At 44.2% G+C, this 27,287-nt stretch overlaps 1 protein-coding gene across 1 annotated transcript in view; it reads left to right on the top strand.

Annotated features, from left to right (window-relative positions):
• vps50 (VPS50 subunit of EARP/GARPII complex) overlaps positions 1 to 27,287 on the top strand; it is a 170,594-nt gene that overhangs the window by 13,062 nt on the left and 130,245 nt on the right. The window contains exons 3-6 of the mRNA XM_080787022.1: positions 2,965 to 3,087; positions 4,662 to 4,733; positions 14,702 to 14,755; positions 26,081 to 26,151. Coding sequence (XP_080643148.1) covers positions 2,965 to 3,087; positions 4,662 to 4,733; positions 14,702 to 14,755; positions 26,081 to 26,151 — 320 coding nt within the window. The remainder of the gene's footprint in view (positions 1 to 2,964; positions 3,088 to 4,661; positions 4,734 to 14,701; positions 14,756 to 26,080; positions 26,152 to 27,287) is intronic.

Here is a 27,287-nt window from a genome sequence, read left to right as displayed (position 1 = left end):
AGTTATTAGCAGCTTGCTGCTGGAGTGCGGTTTGGTTTTTGCTGGAAACAAAAGCGTTTGAAACGGGAAACGATAGCAACAGCAACCAACGGACAGTTTGAGGTACATAGACAATATGATATAGAATATTAAGGACATGTTATTTCTGCGTTAAAGATTCAATTGTGCATTTCCATTTGGCTTTTTACCAGCAACTTTTCTAAACAAAATATACAAAGAATATACAAAGAAACTTCCATGATGATGGTGATGTTTGAGGGAGGAAAAAACAACCACGGCCCTCCGTCTTTTAAAAAGTCCATATTCTTGGCTGTGACCTTGTCATGGACCCATGTAGCAGCCAAGGCTACATGGTCTAATTTGTACAGCAGCGTCATGGTAGGGTGGAAGCTGTTTGTAGCTGCCCGGGGGTGGTGAATGTCCTTGTTAATACGATGAGCTTCTTTGACTAGAATACAGGGGTTGACACTGAGGTCTCAGAGGCACTTGCCCGTCAGGCCAAGTATACAGGTCATGTTCTATACCTGCCTAAGTACTATGTCTGCTTGCCCGGAGAGTAAATTATAACTATTATAAAATGATAGGTAAAATTTGAATCGGGTACATGCGAACAAGAAGGCACTGGAGCAGCTCAGACGATTTAGGCCCTTGATTTATTATAACGGGGTGCAAATAAAAATCGAGTAACGTTTCGATGTGTAAGTTACATCTTCGTCAGGTCATGACCTGACGATAAATCAAGGGCCTAAATCGGCTGAGCTGCTCCAGCGCCTTCTTGTTTGCATGGTATCTGTCCTGCTTCTGAGATTTGTTGAATTACTGTTCAATTCAACACTTTTTTTCCTTTCGATTAAAAAAAAAGCCATACTTATTTTTTTTAATGCAAAAATACCTACATAGCTATGAATTTGACTATGCGTTATTTTATATTTGTAAGTATAGCAACAGTGAAAACGGCACGGTATAGCTAAACAGTGCTCTTATTTTACATTCCACAGACCAGAAGACAGATTGTTGTGTTTATAGATGTGTCAGTAATGCGTCTCCGCTCAAATGAGCACTTGCCCGTTCGGGCAACCTGACAGCAAATTCTACCTGCCCGAAAGTTTAATTTACTTTACTGTCAACCTGAATAACGCCTGAATAATACGCTGCTTCTCGTACTCCTCCTAGAGGGAGGGTATCTTATACCTATAACCTACAAATGGTTATAGGATTTGAATAAAATGTAGCTTGTTTAGCTTAATTCATAGGCCTCTATAGATTCTACAGCACCAGAATAGCTATCTCTATATTCTGTCCAACCCTGCCTTCAGTGATGGTGGTCTCCCCAGTGATCATTCAGTGTTTGTGTCAAAACTAGCAGATTCTAGACACTATAACGTTGTTAGTCATGTTAATGATCCTCTCGAGCTTATTCTTGTGGTTTGTTTCCAAATGAGGATGGGCAATATATGGATATTATTATGTTAATATTGTGACTGATATGAGACATAGATATTGTCTACTCTAGGATTTGGATATCATAATAATATGGCATATCCCTGTAACACCCAGCGTTGTAATAACATATTTTAATTCATTAATTAATTCATATATATTTTTATGTTCTTTTTTCACCTAAACGTCATCATTGATGTTCATTGCAATGCCAAAATAAATAATACAATTTTTACTTAATTTCCTCTGATAAGTCCTAGTAAGGTTGAAATTAATCAGGGTTTTACAATATACAGTATATTTCGATGCAAATGGAAACTAGGGGCCCTATCTTGCCCTTATCCCTAAATTAATTAGCCACATGTTACTATTAATCGTCACGTTGTGAGGTTGTAGACTGGCTATTTGAACCTTTAAAAAAAAAAAGAAATTTGTCAAGATAGTAAAACATGGCAAAGAAGTTTAGGGATAAGCCGGCGTGCAAGCTAGGGCCCTATTAGATCTCAACGCCTCACCTATCACCACATATTGTCTTGAGAAAAGATCAGACAGTGATCTATTACACACTCGCCTAGCCACAAATAGTTTCCAAGTCCCCAGATTTAAGAACTGCGCACTGAAGCGATTACGTGTGCCAACATCAGCGGGCGCGTGTGTGTGTCCATTTTGTTCATCCGTGGATGCATGCGTGTGTGCATCCATCTATCCATCCATCTTCAACCGCTTATCCGTAGTCGGGTTGCAGTGGCAACAGCTCCACCAGAGAGCTCCAGACATTAGTGACTTCCTCCTGGGGGGATCCCGAGGCGTTCCAAGGCCAGTGAGTGGATGTGTTTCCTCCAACTGCGCCTTGGTCTGCCCCCTGGGGTCTCCTCCCAGTGGGACGTGTGTGCATGAATGCCTTTTTATTCAAAGGACGGACTTGGTGGAAGGGATATTTGTGTGCTGTATGCAAATTGTTTCGGCTTGTCCTACAAATGACGAAATAAGATGAAATGAGGATGCATTTTGCAAGGCCTGACTGAATTGAATTAGGATTAGGTTAATGATTACTATGTTAGCGTGAGCGATTAGACTAGGTACAATACTATGTAGTAATGAGGATTTAAAGAGATGTAAAAATAGGTACCTATTTCATTTATTGTCTATTGCCCTATGTTTGTGCATTGTTTTATTTGTTTCTTATTTCAATTTATATAAAAGTATTTGAGCCGGCCAAACTCAGTGACTTGCATCTGGTCTCATCATTTACCCCTCTGGCTCCAGTAGACGAGCCAAACTGAACCTAACCAGTCCAACGTCTAACCCTTCATTGTAATTTGGTAGCTTGTCCTACACTACCTATAAGTGGTACACCTAGTTTGAGGTAGGTTGTCGGTCTAATGACACTCGGACCGATAGTATGTCGGAACTAAAGCCTGTACCCGCTTCACAGATCTGATTGAATTTTTCTAATCTCTCTCTCCCTCTCTCCCCCTCTCTCTCTCTCTCTCTCTCCCCCTCCCTCCCCCCCCCCCCTGTCAGGAGGAGTTGAGGGAGCTGAGGGAGCAGCCCATCGACCCCCAGGCGGAGCAGGAGATCATCGACAGCATCGAGGAGGTCTACTACTCCAGTGACTCCTATGATATGGTGCAGCACGAACTCCAGGTCTGTCTGTATAGTATACATGCACAAACACATAGACAGAGCCCCACCGCTCACTGGTGCCACGATCCCGATCCCAATGCCCATCCCAATTTCGGAGCTATAATATACGGTACATATCAGGGGTCCGGGGGACCACCGGTGGTCCTTGAGGCGGTTCCACTGGTCCCCAGCTAAATGATGGAGAGTTGGTAACAAAATAGACCCTTGTTAGATCACAGACACACAGCTTCTTGTGTGTCTGTGACTGTGTGTGTGGGTGGCTTCACACAGCTTCTTGGAGTAGGACTTTAGTTATAGGCCTCAAGTTAACGGTGCCGGAGATTTGCTGGTAACGGACGGACGGACGGACGGACGGACACACTCACACACACACGGACGGAGTGCAAAACATACTCTCTCCCCATGCCTTCGGCCTGGTGGAGGCAATTATGAAATATCTATATGAGATGTTATCTCTGTGGTTTTGGCTTCCACAAGGAAACGATAAGCTTAAGCTTTATTACATTCGAGTCAGTGACTCCGATAATGGCAATATACTGCATATCTAATAGGAACACACGTTGATATGCTTTGGTCATGTGACCTCACTGGCATTAGCTAAAACTCTCTCACCTGTGAGAGAGAGAGAGAGTCCTTCTCGTGCACACCCTCTTAGTCGCACACTCCAATGACTCGTGGCGTGGTGATGGATTGCATGACGGGGTGTTCGGCAGGGTTGTGAAAAGTGTGAGGGGTGTGAAATCTCATTAGAGTTTGGGCGCGGGTATCACCACACCATCTGAAATGAGTCACTCAGTCATGAGGAAAGTAATTACCCATCATCCTCCTCCTCCCTGATTCCTTATATCTATTTTTTTTTTTTTTTGTTACTCCCCCACAGAGATTTGTTGATCCGATAGTGTCAGTCTTGTTTACTAATTTGATTCATGAGGTGCATGACATTATTACTGCGTTAACCCATTCTGACCTGAGATCAGATTCATACGAGGTTTCCATTGGACACACACTGGTCTGATGAACCCATTCTGACCTGAGATCAGATTCTAAAAATGTCAGTCGCTCTTCGATTTTTCAAAAATAGCAGACCTACAAGCTCGTAGCGCGCCACTCGGTGGCGCGCTATGAGCTTGTAGATCTGCTATTTTTCAATAGCTAAAGCATAACATGATGCTGACACCAAAACGGGTTCCCGGTCAGAATGGGTTAATATGTGAGGTCTCTTGGGAAGGGAACTTGGCTTCCAACGAGAAAGAGACTCCTTTAACTTTTCAGAAGCAATCCCTGATTCTCTTTCGTCATCTTTGCTTTGCCTGTTCTTCAGTCAGAGGTGCATCATGGCGCCTCCAACCAGGTTTTTATTCATGTGATGTGATTCACAGGTTCTTGGAAGTGGTGTGTGTGCACACACATATATTGAGGCGATATGAATTTGCACTTCTGTAGTTGTTCCGTGTCTTCTGTTTTGTGTCTTGTTTTTCCAGACGCTTTGATTTCCATGGGAGAAAGTATTGCGAATGTACTTACGTGTGTGTGTGTGTGTGTGTGTGTGTGTGTGTGTATGTGTGTGTTTTCAGAAACTGCCACCTGAGCTGAACCTACAGGATTTAGAAGAACACAGAGACAAGTTGAAAAGACAGCAGTCAGCGGTGAGTGCCATTCTCTCACTGTGTCCCTCAAATAAACATGCACCCGTGCACAGACGCACACACACACACACACACACACACACACACACACACACACACACACACACACACACACACACTCTTACCACGTGTACTGTTTCAGCACTATGCCCGAGAAAACGAGATCTATCTACCGTTGTCCAGGACGCCACGCCCGAGAGAACGAGATGTCATTAATTGGCGTTAATCCAGCGTTTAAAAAACATAAATGGCATTTTAGCATTCATTTAGGGTGAAAAATAAATAAATAATTGGTAGCCTATGTTTATAGATGGACCGTCAAGCGTCTGATTAAACCTTATTAAGCGACATCATCCGCACGCTCGCACCACCGTCCACCGTTTGGGAACCGGTGGTCTATATATATACGAGCGCATGCGATTGGTCCGTTGGGGGAAGGAAAGCCGTGCGAGGACGAGGAGGCTGATGTCTTATAAATGCGCTTCAATTACCACCAACTCTCAGAGGACGCTACTAACTACTGCGTGTGCCTATTAGCGCTGGTGAAATACCCAGTTTTTTCCTTGGCTTGCATAGAAAGGGGCCAATTTGTTGCCAAATGTATGCATGATACTATTACGAAGATGATAATTCGTAATGGCGCGGCCGGGGTTTGCATTTCGCCATTTGCGGGGTGCTTCGAGAACGAATGAGTCTTTGTCTCATTTCTGCGAGTATAAAAATGGGGTTTAAATTATGTAAAAGCAGTTTTGTGTGTCATGCACAGCTGAGTTTGTAACGAGGGCTATTTTTAGGAGATGCTGAGTGGAAAGATAAATGAATGGGAAAGGAAGAGCTCATTTTCATGCAGCTGTTGAATTAGCATATACCGATACACAATTCATAATGAGACGGATCAGTATTAGTCGAGACCAAATCGAACTAGATAAAGTTTCCCTCGGGGCAGGTTGTGGCCTCCTGGTGTAAGTATTGTACAATTAGTAAAATTGAGGTATTTGTACTTAACTTTAGTTTTTCTGAATTTCTACATCTCAGAGGGAAATATAGTACTTTTACTCATACACTAACCACTTCAGCTCTACATACATTTCGGCCATTTGAAAATAGCCAATCTACAAGCTCATAATGCGTCGCAATGTGACGCATTGTGAACTATTTTCAAAAGCTTTACTTTTGGTACTTTAAGGTATAGTCATTAGTATTATTGAGTTTCCAGGAGAGAGCTCTGCACCTCTGGTGTACATATAGCTCGGGGAAATCATAAACTGCCAGTTCATCCTGCATTTTCCCCACATTTCCCTTCTTTGTTAATTCTCGTTCAACAGGAAATGGCTCGGATTATCATTTCACCCTATGCACGGCACTCAAAATTCCAACTAGTTTGAACTTTTGTGTATTGCATCGACCTGTAAGCTGTACCAATTTCACTGCTGTGTGTCAAACTTATCGACGCATCAATTGCTCTGCCTCTGCCTAGCCATTAACCCATTCTGACCTGAGATCAGATTCATACGAAGTTTCCACTAGGACACACACTGTTCTGATTAACCCATTCTGACCTTAGATCAGATTCTAAAAATGTCAGTCGTTCTTCGAATTTTTCAAAAATAGCAGACCTACAAGCTCGTATCGCGCCACTCGGTGGCGCGATATGAGCTTGTAGATCTGCTATTTTTCAATAGCTAAAGCATAACATGATGCCAACACCAAAATGGGTGCCCGGTCAGAATGGGTTAACTCTAATGCCCTCAAACTAGAGGCCTGGTAGTAGCAAGACTCCATCATAGCCTGCAGCACTTGCACTAGCCTCGACGATCTCATACATTTTTCAGAATAGAGTGCCCGCGGTTTTGGATGATTTTTTAACACAAAATATACCCATAGATTTATTCAGAATAGATACGTAGAGTACCCAGTGTTTTTTGGACGATTGTAACAACAACAAAATTGTCTTTTTTCCGGGCACCCCAGGGGGGTTATTATAGGTTCAAGGTCTTTATTAATGTCCCAGAAGGGCAATTAGGTTTACAGCAAGAGTAGTGGTTTAAAACATACAAACAAGACAGGACAACAACAGACATGAGACACCATAGCATAAACAGAGGTCTGGGCGCATCTAGTGCAGGTATAGAATCAAAGATAAAAAATAAGAAAGGCTACATTCAGAAAAAGTGCTAGGGTATGAAGTGCTTGTTTCAACATACAGGTATCATCATCACCACATTACATGATGTTACTGGCAGCGGTCCGGGGATACGAACTAGCGACCTTCCAATATCAAGACCGCTCCGCAAACGGTTCGGCCACCGCTGCCCCAGACGACGGCCCGATGGCAACAGCCTGTACTCTGACTCGAGTGGGTGGGCATTATCCTGCCGAATGGCCCTGGCCTTCATGAGCAGCTGTCTATTTAATTGTAGAAAGGATCGAGGCTCTCCAACTGGACGCCAGTCATTTTGGAGGCAGTTTTCACAATACTTTGAAGAGAATGTTTTATCTATCATCCCAACAGATGATAGAGAAGGAGATAACAGAGTCCGGAGACGTTCTGAGCATACAACGTGTTTTTAAAATCATTATCCGTTGCCCCCCCTCATCTTCTGTTATTTCTGTACGAAAGCATTATTCAACAAACCTGACTGCCAGATGCGGGGCAGTGTTGAGTTCACAATGCCCATCTGGCGGAGTCCGATTATTATTCAACCTGTACTGCGTGTTTCTTTCTACACCATACATGGGCAACATGTCTGTCTATTTTTGCTCCGACAGTACTATGCAATGTGTCCCTCTGGACTCGGAGTGAGTGTCGAAATATAGTGGCCCTATCTCCGTCATCAAAGTTGCCCACCCCAGTAAATACCTACACCATACTAGTGTCCATGCCTAACGGAAACAAACTTTTCAGTATTACGCGGCCGTGCAGAGAGCGTTCGAGGGGCAGGGGCTGAAATCTCGTAAGGGGGCACTTTTGGACAAAAATAGAGAAAATAGCAGATCTACAATCTATCTTCTTGTATATCGGCTATTTCCGGGGTAAAACGTGGATTAAACAATGGAAACATTACTCGGTTCTACAGTTAAGTAACTCGGGTTCTGTAGTCAAAGCGTTGAACAAACTGCCCCACCGAGGATGGTTCCGTTTGTTCACAGTGGGGACCTCATGTCTTGGTGATATGTTTTTTCTGTGCTAGATGTGTTTTTTTTGTTGTTGTGGGTGTTTCGAATAGATACGAATATAATAACATTCTCTATAGTAACATGTCCAAAACGGGGTTGCCAGGATGAAGATCTGTCTATGCAGGGCTTCACGACTGTTGGATTCTGATGCCCTTTTTCCTATACCGGAAGATGCCACGATTACACCCATTTTTCTTCTGCCATCCCTCCTTTCAACATCGCCTGCTAGGTGATTGGAGAAGGCTTGGCATGGCATTCACAAGAGGACAATGATGCCATCCCCTTCTCCGGGGCCGCAGTAGTCCAGCCTATAATTGTCGTCTCTGACACATGCCTGGCACGGACTCTTTTTTCAAACTAATTGCCTCCTATACTGCCCAACCATGGCCCATAGGCGAATTAGTATTCATTCCTCATTGAGTTTGGTTTGTCCGTGGGTGTGACTGGGTGTATGATAAGGCCCTAGCATCCATACATATTTTACTGCAGAGAATTTAAATCGTGAAATAACCTTAGTATTTCACGAACCTTTGAAGAATCACCCGGTCACACACACACGGCCTTAAAATACTGCCATCGCTTGTCGTCGTGTCGAGAAGTATTCCAAAATGCCGATCAACAACAAAGACTGGAGGAGGAGGGCAACCTGTAGCGTGCCGGCGTGCCGCCATTACAATAGAAATGCATTGAGCAATTTCCCGTCAGCCCTATAGGAACCCAGCATCAGTGATTCTTTTCCCGGTCACGTGGTCCAAACGTGTGACGGATGAAAGTTATCAAAATTTGGCGAATTAAACGATGAAAACAAAAGGCGTGAATGTTGAGTTCGGCAGGGAAAAGAGGTCTTTATCAAAAAAGTCGGGCAAGTCGTGGTCGTACTTTTTCTTTGCCGGCTGTCTGGGTATTTAATCCCACATCAGAATTCTAGTCAGGATGAAATTATATTTCAGATATTATGTGCATGTGTGATGTGTGTGTGCGAGTAAGAGGGAAAGAGACAAGTGATTATTTTGGGGGCCATCTTTCCCTTATTGATAAAAGTGGTTTGAAATGCGATACAAATCAGATTTCAAAAACTGTGTCATTCTGGACTCTCGGGACAGTGGACACTGAAGCCTAATTTATACTTAGTCCTAAAACTCTGTTAACACATTTAGTACCGGAACTGCATCAAAATAAAGGCGTTGCTTGCGCCGGAGTAATCGCCAGAGTAGTGATCGCTTCCATTTTGAAAGCCATGAACCGGAAATACTTTCTTAAAAAAGTTGACTGACAAAGTGCCATCACAATCTCCGATCATCTTAATATATTTATATACGCTACAAAAAGAGTTCATATTTTGCGGGAGAGACGGATGAGGAGCAGAAACGCAGCGCCAGCATATCGATCCATTCATCACCACGGAGAGCGCCCTGGATGAGGAGATACGAGTCATTCTTTCTGCCGCGCTAACATGGGAGTCAATGACAAGCTAATAGTTTCACAGAGCGTTAGCATACGGCAAGCGAAAAGCGAAATGCCAAAAAAAAAAGAAGTAATTATTCTGAATATTATTATCTCGCCCCGCGTCGTTTGGACGTCGCTAGGACGTCCACAGACGTCTAAGGCACCTCTCGGTTCCAATCCTTATGACGTTTCAGGACGTGTTATGTACAAAATGTGTTAAGGTACCGGCAACCTCGATACATGTCGCCATATAACACTTGTGATCTTGTAGATTTGCTGCTTTGGGCGAACACTTCTAAAATGTATCCACAAAACTAGGCTCAGTGCTAGTTTCTGTATCAGTTACATCAGTGTTTTTTTCTTGCAGACCCAAAACTAAAGAATGTTGTTATCGTTGGATAAGATCTTCCTCATGCCGATTAGGAGAGATAACAGGCAAACATTGACCAAAATAACATTTCTTCTACATTCTCTAATTGTGTAGACTTCTTGTAAATTAAGTATATGCAGATATTTAACAATAAGAGTTCTAATAAAGGTCCATTTGGTTACCAATTCTCCATCATCTAGCTGGGGACCACCTGGAAACCCCTTAATATCAGAATACTTACGTCAGTCTTTTTAGCTGAATGACTAGTATCAAAATGTTAATTCATGTTCAAAACATAAGTATAACTAAATGCATTTTCAGGGTTCCAATTAAAACACATTATTCAGGATTTCATATAGCAAAATAGCAGATCTACAAGCTCAAAAGCTCAAACGTTTTGAGCTTTTAGAGGTCCATATCGCCAATATGGTGAAGACTTTGACTGAATGTCTGTCTGGGGGTGATTTGCTTTTGCAATACACCTCCAACACCTCCTCAACATACTGTATGCTCTCTCTCTCTCTCTCTCTCTCTCTCTCTCTCTCTCTCTCTCTCTCTCTCATTCTCTTTTTCTCTTTGTGTCTGATTTTAATCAGAGTTTTTCATCTCTTCAATTATTTTCAGTGATTTTGTCCTTCATGGTCTTGCACGCACGCACGCACACACGCACGCACGCGGAGCATTACTTCATTGACCATCTGTCCAACGTGTCCATGTCCCTCGTTATTTCCCATGCATACTCAATTCACATTTAAATTCCACCTCCACCCTCACCTCACCCCTGTGTGTGTGTGTGTGTCATGCTTTCAGATATACCCCCTCCATTGTGAGCTTTGAATATTCTCATCTTGGCATTGTTACAGCCCTGCCTGGCCGTGTGTGTGTGTGTGTGCGCAACTGCGCACGCGTGTGTGTGCGCGCACATGTGCGTATCTGCACGTGTCTGCGCGAGGGTGCGCGCAGAAACATATAGGCTGTTGTAGGTTCAGGAAAGGTAATTGAAGTAGTGGTTGGCTGGTTCCATTCATTGGTAGCGATGTAAGAGTGTGATGTTTGTGAATCATGTCCTGCACCTGCAGCCAAATTCATGCTTTGGATGAAAAAAGTTAATTGAAAAGTTAAACTAGAAAGTGACACTTCAGCCTGGAGGCATGCACTGACTTTGGTTGTGTGGATGTGTATGAAAAGGCCAGTTGTGGGGCCATGGATATCATAATGGACTGTCACTGTGCAGGTATATTGAGACAAATCATTGAACAGTGAACACATGGAAAAAGTAGTGTGGTGTGTCCGGGTGGCGCAGCGGTAGATGTTGAATGCCCACCACCACCACCAGAGGGACTAAGGGTTTGAGGCCTATCTTTTTAAGACTGATTGGATATACAGTTCGAAATGTGGTCAACTTCAAACAACAGAGAGAATCCTGAAACACAGATCCTCTCCTCCAAACATTTCACAGTTCCTTTAGTTCCAATTCTCCTCCCCGGATTCCAAACACAAGTGGAGGATGAATATCCCGCAGGCAAGTGCTTGCACACTGCGATACAGTTAGCGAACTGAATGTTTTTAAATAACTTTCCTCCAACTTGAGCCACTATACTATGACAAAATAGAATAATAAGGGATAGAGGATGCCGGGGACAGCGTTCCTTTAGTGCTGCTGCCAGCATGCCGAGGGAATCTCCCTCACACACACACACACACACACACACACACACACACGCACACGCACACGCACACAACTCAGAATGGAGCCAGCAGGGAGATTGCCAGGTGTCAATCATCGTTAATTGCCGATGGCGCTAATGAGAGTCAATTGGTGAAGACGTTGGCTGTCACAATGTTAGGCCCCTTTTTACACGAGAACGGTTTCCATAGAAAACTGAAAATTACAGTAATGTTTGCACGGGTCCGTTTAGCCTTTCTTATATTATATATCTATATATTTTACCCTTGTGCTTCTACTACGCACGCGCCTGGTCTATCTGGAAGTGCGTCAGCGCCACCTAGCCACCTGGCATGCACACTGCAGCGTTTTCAGTCACTGTTGCGTCTCCGTGTAAACGGCTGAATAGAAGTGTGAGAAGGCCCATTATTATTTAGCGCGCAAGTACTGTGATCGGCTGGGTGTGTATGTTGGTGTTGTCCACTGGCCAATAAGGGACCACCATTCTTGATGACGTAACTTGGTGATCGGCTGGGTGTGTAGTATATCGGGGTATGAATGGTGGTCCCTTTATTGGCTGTTGATATCAACATAACTAAGGTATGCTTCAAGGTTGGCATGAGGTCATTAACGGGCCTAAAATGATTTTGTAATAGACGTCAGTTAGTAGCAGTACCTGCGCGCTCTGCTTGCGCACAAGTAGGCCATGTGTGGCCTTGTACGGCAAGGCGCACGTTGGCACATCGACGGAGTGCATTTCTAGTTTATTCTGCATTTGAGCCACGGACCACCTTTTGATGACATTTAGCCTTGCAGACCCATGCTGTATTGATGTGGTGCCATTAGGAGAGACAACAGGCAAACATTGAGCATAATAACAATTCTTCTACATTCTCTAATTGTGTATGCTTCTTGTAAATTAACTTAAGTAATGCAGACGTTTAACAATAATTTAACTCCTGAGAGTGTAAAATATAACCAAATAGACCCTTACGGGTCCATTTGGTTTCAAGAGGTTTCAAGAGTTAAAGATCTATAAGGGTCCATTTGGTTACCAACTCGCCGTCATTTGGCTGGGGACCACCTGGAACCTCCTCAGGTACGAAAACCACTGGTCGAAAACCACTGTTCAAAATCACAAAGTGCCATCATTTCCCCATGCCTTTATTTATATATAAATAATGATGAAGAAATGAACAATAACGTGATGTTTGTCATTACACTTTTCTGCCCAGTTAGGGTTAAAGACCCCCCCCCCCCCCCCCTGGAATTGCCTGTGGCAGGTCAGGCAATGTCGTTCATACACAGCTGTCATCCCAACGTTAATACTCGGCATTAGCTAAGTCACAGAGGACATAGTCTGGGATTAGTCGAGGCTAAGGTTAATCTAGCCTGCTTATGATGAGGCTCAGGAGAGCGGTAAATTGGGAATGCCACCTCATTAATAAACATCTCCCATCTCCCTTTTAGCCTGGAATGTTTTGGTTGACACAGTATGAAGAGGCACTTTGCCCACATCTTTAAAGGTCCGCTGACATGCCCCGAAATTAATATGGGTGGTACAGCACATCACGTGGTCTGACTGAAAACAGTTTGAAACAGTTTGAAACGGGGCTACGGCGCTAGCAACAAGTGGCTATAGGTCAGGCTAGCGTTTTTGACGGTACATTTAGCGTCATATTGGCTATAAATGTAATTGAAAAAAAATATTTTTTCGCCAGAAATGCTTAGTTTGAATGCAATTGAGGTTGGCGTGGGGTTTTTTAGGGGAACTGCAGCACAAGCGCAAATTTTGGACTGGAGTCCCATGTTCCCCCGGTCGCCAACACCCCTGTCTGCCCGCTCTGAGACCTCTCAGCCCCGCAGCGCGACAGTCGCGACTACGGACGGTCTGCTGTTGTCTGGCCGCTGTGAGAGCAGCGCGACTACTGTTCTTTTCCCCTCTCAGCCGCAGGCTGACATGTACACCCTCGCTCTCACTCTGTAATACCGTAGTTAGTTACCACAACATTGTTCAAGTGAACTATAGTGTGTTTATGTTTGTATTCATTGTAATAATAAATATCGCTATGCCGAGGCATAGTCTTGCGGACGAGATCATGAGCCTCTACGGGGGACTGGGCATGTGTGTACACACACAGCATAGCAACTTATGCTACTATTTTGGTGTCACATTTAGCTTGAATACTGGGTGAAAGTCTCATTCAAAAAATTAATTTTTCGCAACATTGTTCAGGTGAACTGTGTGTTTATGCTTGTTCATTGTAATAATCAATATCGCTATGATTATTTTATTTATCGCCGCGTCGCTCCGCATGACAACATACAGTCTAGCCCGTCTCAGATGCAGGCTGCACACACACGGACGGACGGACGTATAGTCTCTGGTCAGGTCCCCGCATTGAACTGGGCATGTGTGTACGCACACACACACACACACACACGCAATGGCACGGAATCTGCCTCGGGCGTCTGTAGCTCTCTTCCCTGCTGTCATGCACTATAGCCGTGTGTGTGTGTGTGCGTACACACATGCCCAGTTCAATGCGGGGACCTGACCAGAGACTATACGTCCGTCCGTCCGTCCGTGTGTGTGCAGCCTGCATCTGAGACGGGCTAGACTGTATGTTGTCATGCGGAGCGACGCGGCGATAAATAAAATAATCATAGCGATATTGATTATTACAATGAACAAGCATAAACACACAGTTCACCTGAACAATGTTGCGAAAAATGAATTTTTTGAATGAGACTTTCACCCAGTATTCAAGCTAAATGTGACACCAAAATAGTAGCATAAGTTGCTATGCTACCACGGCCACCAAGCCCGGCGAGCCCGCATAGAAGTCGTTGGGGAAAGCTTTCGCCACTCTGACGTCAGAATCATGATAGCATTGTTTGATAGCAGTTATTAGCTCCCGAGGGGCGTGTCAGTTCTCCTTTAAACTTTTGATTCGATGGTGTCGACTCTTATGTGTGTCGGCGCCGTTTGTGGACATCGCTACACCGGGAAAAAAGATCAAAGCGAGGCGAGATGATCCTCGCTATTTTGAGGAATTTTGTTATTTTGGGAATAACGATAATGGAAATAATAAACACAACTCAATTAAATGACATTTTTTGAAACGTTAGATATTATGTGAGTCTTTCACAGCATGTTAGTTAACACTGAAGTAGAATTAACTGTAATGCTTCAATGAACCGATTAACGATGTTTAATATATCTGCTTAGCGGCCAAACTTTGAATACTCATTCCCTGTTTCTCTCTCTCCCCCCCCCACCCTATTTCGCTCTCTCTCCCTCTCTAGGTTTCCAAAAGGGTTGCAGATCTAATCCTGGAAAAACAGCCAGCTTATGTCAAGGTAAGGTCACTTAATAAGCGCTTGGAAGTATACTGGAGAAACTTTTATCTCTTCTCGTGGTTCCAAACATTCATTTCAAACACAATTCAAATTGCGTTTCCAGAGGGGCACAGGTCTCCACCAGGCCAGGTCAGGTCAGGTTGTGGCCTCCTGCTGGCGCTATAATAGGCCAATGTGAAAAGGGTGCCATTTCTTCTCACACCTTGGATGGCAATTGGGATGATTTGAGGCATTTTGTTCCAAAAAACTCACACACACACAGAGACGGACGGACGGACGGACGGACGGACGGAGTGCAAGACATACTCTCTCCCCATGCCTTCGGCCTGGTGGAGACAATTATGACATGCCACCTGTTTTCATTATGTCTTGCAGGGCTCATACAAAGTCTAGCCTAGTCTGTAAGAGGGTCTGTCTGTGTGTATGTCGGTGCCTATAATCCCGCAAACCGCTGTACGGTACCAGTCGCTGCCAAAGCTTTTGTGCAAACTATCTTTTTCCCCCCCCACATATCCTATTTACCTATTTGAAATATTTATAATGGTCGCGCAAGGATGATGTATTTGATGACATCATCGATACTGAAATGATAGCTCTTTACCTGCCATTGAGGACAGGTCCTTGACATAAATACGTTTTGAGCACCAGTCCACCGCCGATACGTTTTTCAGAAAACTGTTCACTACTCGGAAGACATTTAGTAGAATCTGGTCTGAGGTTTTAATCGTTTAAACAGACTGGCTGAGCACATTCATGGCCAATGCACAATGAGGAGACAGGGATGTAGAAAGAGAGACATTTCTCTGTCGTGACCGACACAGAAGATGACGCTGACCGTTGGCGACTGTTACCCGGATTAGCCATGGTGGAGCATCCAAAAAAACCATGAGATCATACAGAGTTGACACTACGGTCTCAGAGACACAAGTACAGGTCATGTTCTATACTTGCCCCGAAAAGTAAATCATCCATCCATCATCGTTTTCTTTTACTTTCATGGAGCAGTGCAATGAAAAAAAAAATATCATACCTCACATTTTAAGCTAAATACCCACATAAATAGAGAGGGGAGTTGCACCACTCTGTTCACACGGGTGTGATTTTTGTATTCCACAGACCAGAACACTCTCAGCCACGCTGAGGTGTTTAGACGGATATCTCGTGTTGTGGTAATTCCTCTCAAATGAGCACTTGCCCCGTCTGGCAAACTGAAAGCAGACTCCACCTGCCCAAACGTTTTATTTACCTGCCAGCAGGGGGCAGGCGGGCAACCCTTAGTGTCAATGCCTGTACAGCAGGGGAGCCCAAAAGGTAGATCGTGAGATCACAAAGCCGTGCAGGTAGACCACATGTCCCCATATATATATATATATATATATATAATTGTAATATATAAAAAAAAAATTATCTGCCATTTGAATTAAGGCGACTTGTTTTATTGACATCAAAAGGGCATGTCAGCTCAAACCCACAAAGCAATACTTTTTCAAGAGTGTTGCGCACAAGCGTCAGAATTACCAAGTTATATACAAAAAAAACCCCTACCAATTCCATTTCCCCATTCCATGTGTGTTTGTCTTATGTAACGCCCCCCCTCGGGTACAGTTTAAACTATTTTCAGCAATGGAATAATATATATTTTTTGCTGGGTATATCTTGTTGAACTGGTCATTTTTGAAAGTAGCTCTCAAGTCAAAAATGTGTGTGCACCCCTGCTGTACAGGAACGCAGACAGTCAGAGCATGCAGGCAGAAATACAAGATGGACGGTGACAGTCAGACAAACCTTGACCGAACACGGGGAGCTAGATAAACAAGGGTGTTCAACCGTTTCCCCCGCCAAAAAACATAGCCTGCGTTGTTTGTCGGGAAGCGACGCTGCCAAGCGACGCTGACACAAAAAGGTTGTATAAATGGGTTTGATCCGATCTAGTGGAAAGGCTACTCACATCTGTTGTTAGCTTAGACACTGGACTGTGCCATCTTCATTGTGCACGCGCATGAGTACGTAGTACGTACACGCACGCTTTCAGTCTTCAAATATCCCTCCCAGGCGGCATTTCTGGTCGAAACGACGCTTATTGCACGGAGCCTGTGCTGATCATGCTCCAGGCAGAGAACAACAACCTGTCGAGAGTCAACACACACACACCGCTAAATGTGGAGTTACGGTACTCTAATAGACCCCCAGGTGTGGTTAGAATATTCAAATATGCCTTCCGTTCCGTGTGTATTTTTGGTTTCATCCTGAAAGCCTCGAGTCAAAAGGCCCAATTAAAAAAAATGACCATTTTTGTGACATCATAACCCTTAACCTCTCCCCTAACCCCTCTCCCATTAATATTACAGCACACAGCTGTGGGGGTGGTGCTACGGTGAAAACCCGGTATACTCAATGAACTGGTGGATGTGGCCACATAAAAATCATCATTTTAACACTTTCTGTGCACGTTTTTGACAAAATAAATCTTCGCCCTAGTATGATCGTGTTTTTTGAGTGGGGGGGGGGGGGGGGGGGGGGGGATCATGCACTCCATCTTTAACTTTCAGTTGATAATAAAAGTCAATGAATTATTGCGAACACAGTGAGCACTTACTATGAGACCTAGCAGATCATGTCTGTCTGTCTGTGTGTCTGTCTGTCTGTGTGTCTGTCCCGCTATCCAAATATGGAGTGTGTTGCATCAGCAATCACTCAGCTCCATATATGGGCACAAAAGGGGCCAGGTCCACTCAGCTCCATATATGGGCACAAAAGGGGCACCATATAAGGAGTCCCCAAAGCAGCTATACGTCCAAAACCCAAATATGTACGAGCTGCGTTCGCTTCACGCGTTTGCGCGTCTTACTCGTAGTGTCCCGCATCATACTATATTTGCGTCTCACAGACTCAATTGGTGACTCACAGGCTGGCCACATGGATTCTGAGGCTCACACCAAGCCACACGTCGTCCACGTTTTTTGGGTCTCGTCTTGTTTAGTTCTCGTTCTTTTTTTTAATTTGATTATTATCGTATTAGTCAGTCGCACACAAGAAGTACTTTTGGTTTGCTGACGCCAGTCCTTGAATGAAGTGTGTGTGTGTGTGTGTGTGTGTGTGTGTGTGTGTGTGTGTGTGTGTGTGTGTGTGTGTGTGTGTGTGTGTGTGTGTGTGTGTGTGTGTGTGTGTGTGTGTGTGTGTGTGTGTGTGTGTGTGTGTGTGTGTGTGTGTGTGTGTGTGTGTGTGTGTGTGTGTGAGGTCTATACTGTAAAAACCTCATGCCCATATTACGTCACCCACTTTGCCTAGAGCCATTGGATGGCATGGGGGTTTCTGGGCCTTGACACTAGTGATCTGATACAAAAAAACAATAGTTGTGTATAGTAAGTATAGCAGGAGATTTGTTTTCGTGATCGGCAGTCATTTATGCACAGAAGTAGGTGAAATGGCATTTGCATCTGTAATGGAGCCAGCCTAACATCAGGCTATGCATTGCAAATTGGCCATTATTTCCCGTGACCCCTCCTGTGACACCGCCGAGGTGGAATCATCACCATGCTTATTACTGGCGGTTGCCTTGGGTATTCGCACGGGGGGGAGGGGGGGGGCACACATTCGCATTCGCATTGACCCCGCCTTCTCTCTTGATTTGATTGGCTTGCAAATTCCCACAGCTTTTAGCGGGGTGCATGGTGGAGGTGCAGGCCTCGACTGGAAATGTCCCATTTCTCGGCCCTGGGAAGTGAGTGAATGGCGGTAATCAAGGACAGACGGGTGGCGCCAGTGGTGGCAGATGGCGCCCGTCTTTGAACCTCCGGAAAAACAAGTCATTTATTTTGCCCCCCCTGTCTCGTGTGAAAAACGGGTACAGGATGTCCTTTCACCAGCCAAAACCTCTGGAGCTCAATCACACAGCGTTCGTTTCTCCACTGGCTCTGAGAGTGAGTATCAGCTGGGCCACTTTGATGATGGAGAGGGCCACTATTTTTACACACTCCAGATGGCTGGCATCTCCCTTAGAGATAGGGTGAGAAGTTCAGTCACACGAGAGAGACTCGGAGTAGAACTGCTGCTCCTTCGCCTGGAAAAGGAGTCAGCCGAGGTGGATGGGGCATCTGGTTAGGATGTATTTCCCTAGGGAGGTCCTCGACGCACGTCCCACTGGGAGGAGACCCCCGGGGGGCAGACCAAGGGAAGGCACAGTTGGGAGGAAATACATCGACTCACTGGCCTTGGAACGTCTCGGAATCCCCCCAGGAGGAAGTCACTAATGTTGCTCTGGAGAGGGAAGTCTGGAGCTCTCTGGTGGAGCTGTTTCCCCCGCGACCCGACTACGGATAAGCGGTTGAAGATGGATGGATGGATGGATGGATGTCGTAGCAAAACAATAGCCGATCTGCAAGCTCAAAACGGGGCCGCCAGTTGCCCATGTATGATATTATAGGATAAACCCCCGGTGTCGAGCTTCGTAGGACTCCGTGCTTATTATGGAAAAGATCAGTTAGAACAGGTGTTCGGTGAAATTGCATTTGCATCTATAATGGCGCCAGCCTAACATCAGGCGAGGCGGCGGTCGCCTATGAAAAAGAAAATCGGACCCGTCTGAACTGAGTGGTGCTGTGCTGTACTCGTGCTGTAGTACTGTACAAGCCCTCCCTGGCGTGTGTGTGTGTGTGTGTGTGTGTGAAAGACAGACAGACACAGCCGTGCACACACATAGCTGTCTATAGGAGTGGCTATAGCACCACTCAAAAACCATAGGCATCGTTGATTCGTCATTCTGCAGCTCTGACCCACCTGATTTTTGAGCACCACTCAAAAACCACAGGCATCGTTCATTCTGCTGCTCTGACCCACCTGTGTGTGAACTCTTTTACTCTTCCCCTCAAGGACATTCTGACCCCAGCAGCGCTCCAGAGCAACGCGTTCACACTCAAGGGGTCTGATCAGACTAGTTCCGATAGAAGGGCACACAGAGGTTGGAGACGCAGCCAGACTAAAGACACTTGGCTAATGTTCTTGCGTAATAAGTGACTTTGATACAGAGACTAGACGGCAAGACTAACCGTTCAGGAGAGGAGAAAAACAGTTTTTCTTTTTTTTTTTAATCCACAAATTAGTTAATGGCACAGGCAGACTCTTCACATGCTAGAGTCTGAAATGAATTTCAGGGCCGAAATCGACATGTAAATATGAAATAAATTGCTAATAAATGTAGCTAGATGTAGAGTCCACAGAAGTGAACCTTTCAAGCCTGTTTTCTCAACTCGTGGTTTTCTGCAAGACATTACTCTATAAGCCAAATCCCCAAAACTGGTGGGTCAAACTAAACAACCAATAAGTGTCAATTTGAAGCTATGATTCCCTGCTTTATTTGTTTTTAATGATTTGACTTATGAAAATAACTCCACTCAGCTATCCGTTATTGATTTGATTAGATTAGTGCATTCCTTTTTCTTAACACCCATGCAAAAAAATAATCTAAAACTCAATCTCTCCCATGCTACATTGTTGTAAATCTCAAACGGCGGTTTAAGTCAGCTATAGGGCTATGTGGCCTGTTTTCCTGAAATTGGCCTAAAAAAAATGATATAGTCTTGATAGAGTCAACAAATAAGAATTCGAGGCTCAACACTTCTCCAAAAGGTCACAATGGACTAGACCAGAGAGGTCGGTTATGTTAAATAGCCATAGACGGGATGTCACAGGATTAATTGACTGGTGTGCAGAGAGAAGTTAGGAGTCGATTATTTTTTGTTTTGTGACCTCTTAAACTGTCTGTGTTTTGGAGTTGGAGGGAAAAGCAAATGACCCATTAGCTTGAACAATGCCTGTCTTCAGCCGGGAGGGAGGTGTGAACTTCACTGCTTGCGGGGGAGAAAGAGTGACGGCGGTCATTTGGGGCGAGACCTAGTAGGTATAAGTATGCCTAAAATCATATTTACAAAACGTTTCGGATGAAGAAAAAAAAAACAGAGGTGATTTCAATCGAATAGTTAGAATAAATCATGCAAGGGGAACTTTCTCAAGACTTCATGGGCAAAGAAAATCCACTTCAAAATCGGTCAGAAAGACTGCTCCGACGTGCTAGTGTTAAGTAAGTAGTAAGTCGGAGAGGCTTATTGTCTGTATTAGCCAGGGTGCAGGAGTCTTTCCCCGTTTCAATGTGCTGGACCTCTGGGAGATGGGATGCTGAGGTGGAGCGCAAACACCTACCATCAGCTCCCAGCACTTACCGCACGACAACAAGCCGTGCTACTCATACGCTGAGTTAGCGGCAGTGCCCGGGATCGAACCCATGACCTTGCGGTCGAAAGGCAAGTGCTCTACCGACTGAGCTAGCCGGACACAGTAACTTATGTACTTTAAAGGACCACTTCACCACCTATCTTCATTGCGAACGCAGTGAGCACTTACTATGAGACCTAGCAGATCATGTCTGTGTGTCTGTCTGTCTGTCTGTGTGTCTGTCCCGCTATCCAAATATGGAGTGTGTTGCATCAGCAATCACTCAGCTCCAGATATGGGCACAAAAGGGGCCAGGTCCACTCAGCTCCATATATGGGCACAAAAGGGGCACCATATAAGGAGTCCCCAAAGCAGCTATACGTCCAAAACCCAAATATGTACGAGCTGCGTTCGCTTCCCGCGTTTGCGCGTCTTACTCGTATAGTAGGTCCTCACAAATATCATGAAAAAATGGCACAATTTCTTTCTACTCCCATGGGAGGGCTGTGGGCAGTTCAGAAACCGTCTTCCAGTGACTTCATCGATGGGGAATACAAGCTAATAGAAACTGCAGGCTTACTAGTCCTGAAAAGTTGCAAAATGGAAGCCATCGTTCTCACGATAATGAAAATCTAAACATTTTTGTAAAAAAAATCTTGTTTAAAAAAATAAATCTGCCTAATGATGATGTCACTGGAAGACGGTTTCTAAACTGCCCACAGCCCTCCTATGAGACACAGAGTAGAAAATAATCGTGCCATTTTTATCATGATTATTAGTGAGGACCTAAAAAGAAAGTGGTGAAGTGGTCCTTTAACCTCTTTTCCAAGGTTTGTGAACCTCAAGGTGCTTCACATTGAGAACGCGGACAGATACTGATGAGAAAGTCACGTCAATTAATCAGCGGGAAGGAAACACCTGGATTCCACCGTATGCGAGCTCAAAATGTATAATGCTCTCAGCCAGAGGAGATGAATATATACATAACGGCAGCACCGGCACTGTGAGTTGAAAGGCCTACCCCCTTCTTTACCGTCCTTGTTAACATGGAGACAGTCTAGTATTGAGTGGACAAACGGCTGTAGCTGACATTCGGGACGTGTCGGGAAAGGGGGAGAGAGAGAGAGAGAGAGAGAGAGAGAGAGAGAGAGAGAGAGCACGCCTTGTGGGAGATCGGTGTTGTAATGAATTTGCAGCGAGCAGCCTTCAGACAGCGCTACTGCCTGGGCCAGTCAGTGGCAGTGAGATGAATGGACCGGGTCTGGAGATTCAATTATGTTTTTCACCGGCAGCCATTACCATTCATTGAATGTCTTGCTATTGCTAACGCCGTTGTCTGCACTCTGCTACTCACCTCTGTTGAACAGGAGTGATGAATTGACCAGTTTGTGGTCATATATATATATTATATAGATGAGAAATTGAGAGGGCTGCTTAGTGCAGTGTGTGTGTGTGTGTGTGTGTGTGTGTGTGTGTGTGTGCGCGCGCGTGCACGCACGCAAATCCTTTTCTGCTTGCATTTTCATGTTTGAGCATGCAAGTGATGGAAGGTTAGAATGTGCTACTGCTGCTTCTGTGTAGATCTGTGCGTTAGATCGTAAGGCCAAGTGCTCATCCAGCAATACATGAGACCCAGTGCAGAGTCTGCAGACTGCACATAGTGCTATATCTGGGCTAGTATAGGATATTAAATTCTGATGGATGTGAAATGGAGCTAACATCTTTCCTGTGCCCGGAAACACCTTTTTTTTTCGAGATAGGGATATGATTGACCGGTGGTTCCTCCGCACTTCATGTCCAGTGTGACACACTGTGTATTATTGCTGAGCCGAGGATACCTTTCTCTATTTTATTTCCATAAGGCTTTTCCGGTGCTGTCAAAGACTACCATACACTCGGAATCACATTAAGATTAAAGGGATAATTTTTTTCTGTTTTGGTTTGCAGTGGTAGGAGTTAACACAGACACTAGTAGTGACAGTCATTCATTCATGGAGCTAAATGGCCGCTTGTTCCAACCATTCAGCAGCTCGGCAGACCAAAAATTAATAGCAACACATGGCGTAATTTAAGAGTTTTAACCAATAATATGAGAATACAACAACGTTACGGTGCTACTGGTACTTTTTCAGACGCCGTTTGCACTTTTTTATTTTTGAAGAATAGACTTTTCCTTGATAGTTTCTCACAGATGTGTTCACAGTGTGAGGTCTTTGCTGGGGTGCATTGCCTTGCCCTGGAAGCGGTGGCAACGCATTTCTGTTCTGAGAACGCTTCTCAGTTCTTGTCGACTTCTCTAATATACGGCAACCTTCCCCGTGTTAATTCTAACTAGTCCGATCAAAAAACCGTGAAAATGTGGCAGAAATATTTGAATATATATTCTTTCACAGCGAACGTTTTTAACTCTGCGTTGTTGTGCCTGGAACAACATATTTTCAGATGTGGCTCCGCGGCCAAATACAGATGACTCCGGGGGGCCTTGACATGGAAAGGTTGAGCACCACTGACATAGAAACATGTTTTTTTTTTTCAGAAAACTGTTAGGATTTAGCAGCCTTTTTTTGCTAATCGGCCTCAGGTTTAATTGGGTTTAATAGCCCGGTAAGCAGAAGAGCATGACAACCGCATGATAAATGCCCCTTAAGGGAAAACGCTTGTTCATTGAGCTGCTTCGTGCCATTTTTACGACGTCGTCAAAGTGCTGTACCAACAATCAAAAGGTCATGAGGAACGATTACATTTACCATTACAAACGAGCTCGTTTAGCCCCGTTTTTTAACCCATTCTGACCTGAGATCAGATTCATACAAGGTTTCCACTAGGACACACACTGGTCTGATTAACCCATTCTGACCTGAGATCAGATTCTAAAAATGTCAGTCGTTCTTCGATTTTTCAAAAATAGCAGACCTACAAGCTCGTATCGCGCCACTCGGTGGCGCGATATGAGCTTGTAGATCTGCTATTTTTCAATAGCTAAAGCATAACACGATGCTGACACCAAAATGGGTGCCCGGTCAGAATGGGTTAACGACTTTCCGAGTGGCTGTGTCAACACTCAGGATCATGAGGAACGTTTAGGTTTGAATGGGATCTTTTCATCGAGATCTCTCCCTTGTCTCTCTGCTCAAAATGTCCCTTTTGTTGGGTGTTCTTCATCACCAAAGCAAAAAATGCAATTCCCCTGGCTCGTATTCTGTTGCTAAAACAGTTGTCTTTAGATATGCCACCGTTATACGACCATGCTAACCGCATCTTTCCGAGTGGCTGTGTCAACACTCGGGATCATGAGGAACGTTTAGGTTTTGAATGGGATCTTTTCATCGAGATCTCTCCCTTGTCTCTCTGCTCAAAATGTCCCTTTTGTTGGGTGTTCTTCATCACCAAAGCAAAAATGCAATTCCCCTGGCTCGTATTCTGTTGCTAAACAGTTGTCTTTAGATATGCCACCGTTATACGACCATGCTAACCGCATCTTTCCGAGTGGCTGTGTCAACACTCGGGATCATGAGGAACGTTTAGGTTTTGAATGGGATCTTTTCATCGAGATCTCTCCCTTGTCTCTCTGCTCAAAATGTCCCTTTTGTTGGGTGTTCTTCATCACCAAAGCAAAAAATGCAATTCCCCTGGCTCGTATTCTGTTGCTAAAACAGTTGTCTTTAGATATGCCACCGTTATACGACCATGCTAACCGCATCTTTCCGAGTGGCTGTGTCAACACTCGGGATCATGAGGAACGTTTAGGTTTTGAATGGGATCTTTTCATCGAGATCTCTCCCTTGTCTCTCTGCTCAAAATGTCCCTTTTGTTGGGTGTTCTTCATCACCAAAGCAAAAATGCAATTCCCCTGGCTCGTATTCTGTTGCTAAAACAGTTGTCTTTAGATATGCCACCGTTATACGACCATGCTAACCGCATCTTTCCGAGTGGCTGTGTCAACACTCGGGATCATGAGGAACGTTTAGGTTTTGAATGGGATCTTTTCATCGAGATCTCTCCCTTGTCCTCTGCTCAAAATGTCCCTTTTGTTGGGTGTTCTTCATCACCAAAGCAAAAATGCAATTCCCCTGGCTCGTATTCTGTTGCTAAACAGTTGTCTTTAGATATGCGACCGTTATACGACGACGCTAACCGCCCGAACACCGCACCGACACTTTTCTTCTGCTCGGCAGGGTGCCACTTTACCCAGTGAATATCCCTCACCTAAGGCACTGTGCAGCTGGCAGGCCGCTCGAAATAAAACATCAAAGAAACATTTGTTACTCTGATGCATTTCACAGAAATGGTTTTCCCTTTTCTCATTTCACAGAGAGGATGATGTGTGAAATGTCTTGGAATTGTGTGCATTCTCAATAGATCTAAGGCCTGTGTTATGTCGTTATCTCTCTTCACAAGGTGTCCACGGGAGTTGCAACAGTTCATTGACTGTATTTAATTAATTTATTGTTAATTCAATTAGTATTAGTTGACTAAATCGACAGTTGGTTTTTGTCGTCAAAAATGCAGTTTGCAGGCCTTGATGGTGTTGTAATGGCAGATTTTACATTTGCACGAGTCGCAGCGCGGCTATTTTCAGCATGCGACCAAGCATAAAGTGACTTGTCTTTTAGTTCTCTCTTCTCCCCAACATGTTAGTCTAGTTTTTATTTGTTGACAAAATTGTCAATATATTTAGTCATAGTTTTAGTCATCATAGCTTAGTTTTTATTTCGTTTTCCTCAGTGTAAAACAGGTAGTCGTCATAGTTTTAGTCGACGAAATCGACACAGGTTCAAGGTTATCCGATGAATTGAAAAAGTAATTGGCAGAATAATCATTAGGAAAAGACTCGCTAATTGCAGCCCTGCGTCCACAGCAGGGAGTCATTCGCCTGTGCTTTAATGTTGCCACTGATTTCCTAATTGGATGCCATCAATACAATATCTCACACTGACGCCGGAACGCCTTCAGCGTGAAACCTCAAAGGTTGTTATACTTCCACCATAATGATGCTCTGACAAAAAGCCATTTCAGCGCAAATTAGCAAAGAACCCGAACCCACTCACTGTTTGTATCTCACCGTTTGTTGTACATAGACTAGAGTTTCAAGGCTAACCAGCACCTTATTTTTTTCAGGAGCTGGAGAGAGTGACGTCGTTGCAAACCAACTTGCAGCTTGCAGCCGTCATCTGCACGAATGCCAGGAGGTACTTTATTCCACTTTGCATGCCAGCATAGAAAATGCAGTTATATATCCCGTTCATCCATCCATGAGTCTCGCTGTGTGTAGTTCAGGGAACACTTTCCTATGCATCACTGCAATTTAAATGTGCAATGAGAGTAAGCCTTACTGTACGTCACTAGCATAGAAGTTCTCTTTCTATCTCACTGAGAAAGTTCCAAACTTTGGAACTATACGAGGAACTATATTGCAGGGAGATCAAAGCGTGACGCAACTCTCTCTTTCTGGGTCTGGCCTGGACTTTCCAGACTGATCACGTGGGATCACTCACACGTTCCTTGAAGAGGCTCCAGGAGGTCCCACTCAAAATTAGGAACAGTTTTAACACTCTTATCGCCCAGGGCCGCGATGGGCCATCAGTAGAGTTAATCGCGTTTGATCCCCTTCATTATAATGGAGAGGCAACACTTTGGATGACCGCCCCAACCTGGAAATGACATCGAATGTTGCCCAATAGACGCTCCCAGGCTGTAAAAAAAAAAACATAATTTAAGAAATCTTTCAAAAAGTTCAAAGACATATACTTTTAAATGTGGGGGTCCTTGACATGGAAAGAGTTTGAGAGCCACTGCTCTGTACAGCAAATCACAGCGGCCATTTTGCTCCCAGTGTGCTGTGTGAATGCGGTTTGTCATCACCCACACATCGACTATATTAGTACATTAATGTATATTAATGAACATTACATAAAACATGCAGCGTAAAATACACCGGATTTAGCAGAGATGCTAATTTCCATTCGTAGTCCCCGGGACATTGAACACTAAACAAAACTGACATAACAAGACATGAGAAGACGGCATACAAAAACATAATACATTTCAAACACAGTAAAAAGGGAAAATAAGAAAGGTTAAAACTATTGCTAGGGCCAACTCTACTCTAGGACTAGTGGCTCTGTAGGATAAGCCAAAGCCACCCCCAATTTTTTGGTTGTTTATTTAATTATAATTCATATTCTACTCAAGTTCGTAATGCAGTCAAATAGTTAAAAAGATAAAAGTTCATGCATAAGTGTATTTCATTTGGTCATTGTTCTATGTAATGTTAGTCTCAAATACAAATAGTCACTGTGTTTCTGCCCTGCCAAGAACAAAACGG

Source organism: Protomyctophum bolini, assembly GCF_963924005.1.
Source record: "Protomyctophum bolini genome assembly, chromosome: 17".
Lineage (NCBI taxonomy): Eukaryota > Metazoa > Chordata > Actinopteri > Myctophiformes > Myctophidae > Protomyctophum > Protomyctophum bolini.
The sequence above is the reverse complement of the archived record's forward strand: the minus strand, read 5'-3'. Positions and strand labels throughout refer to the sequence as shown.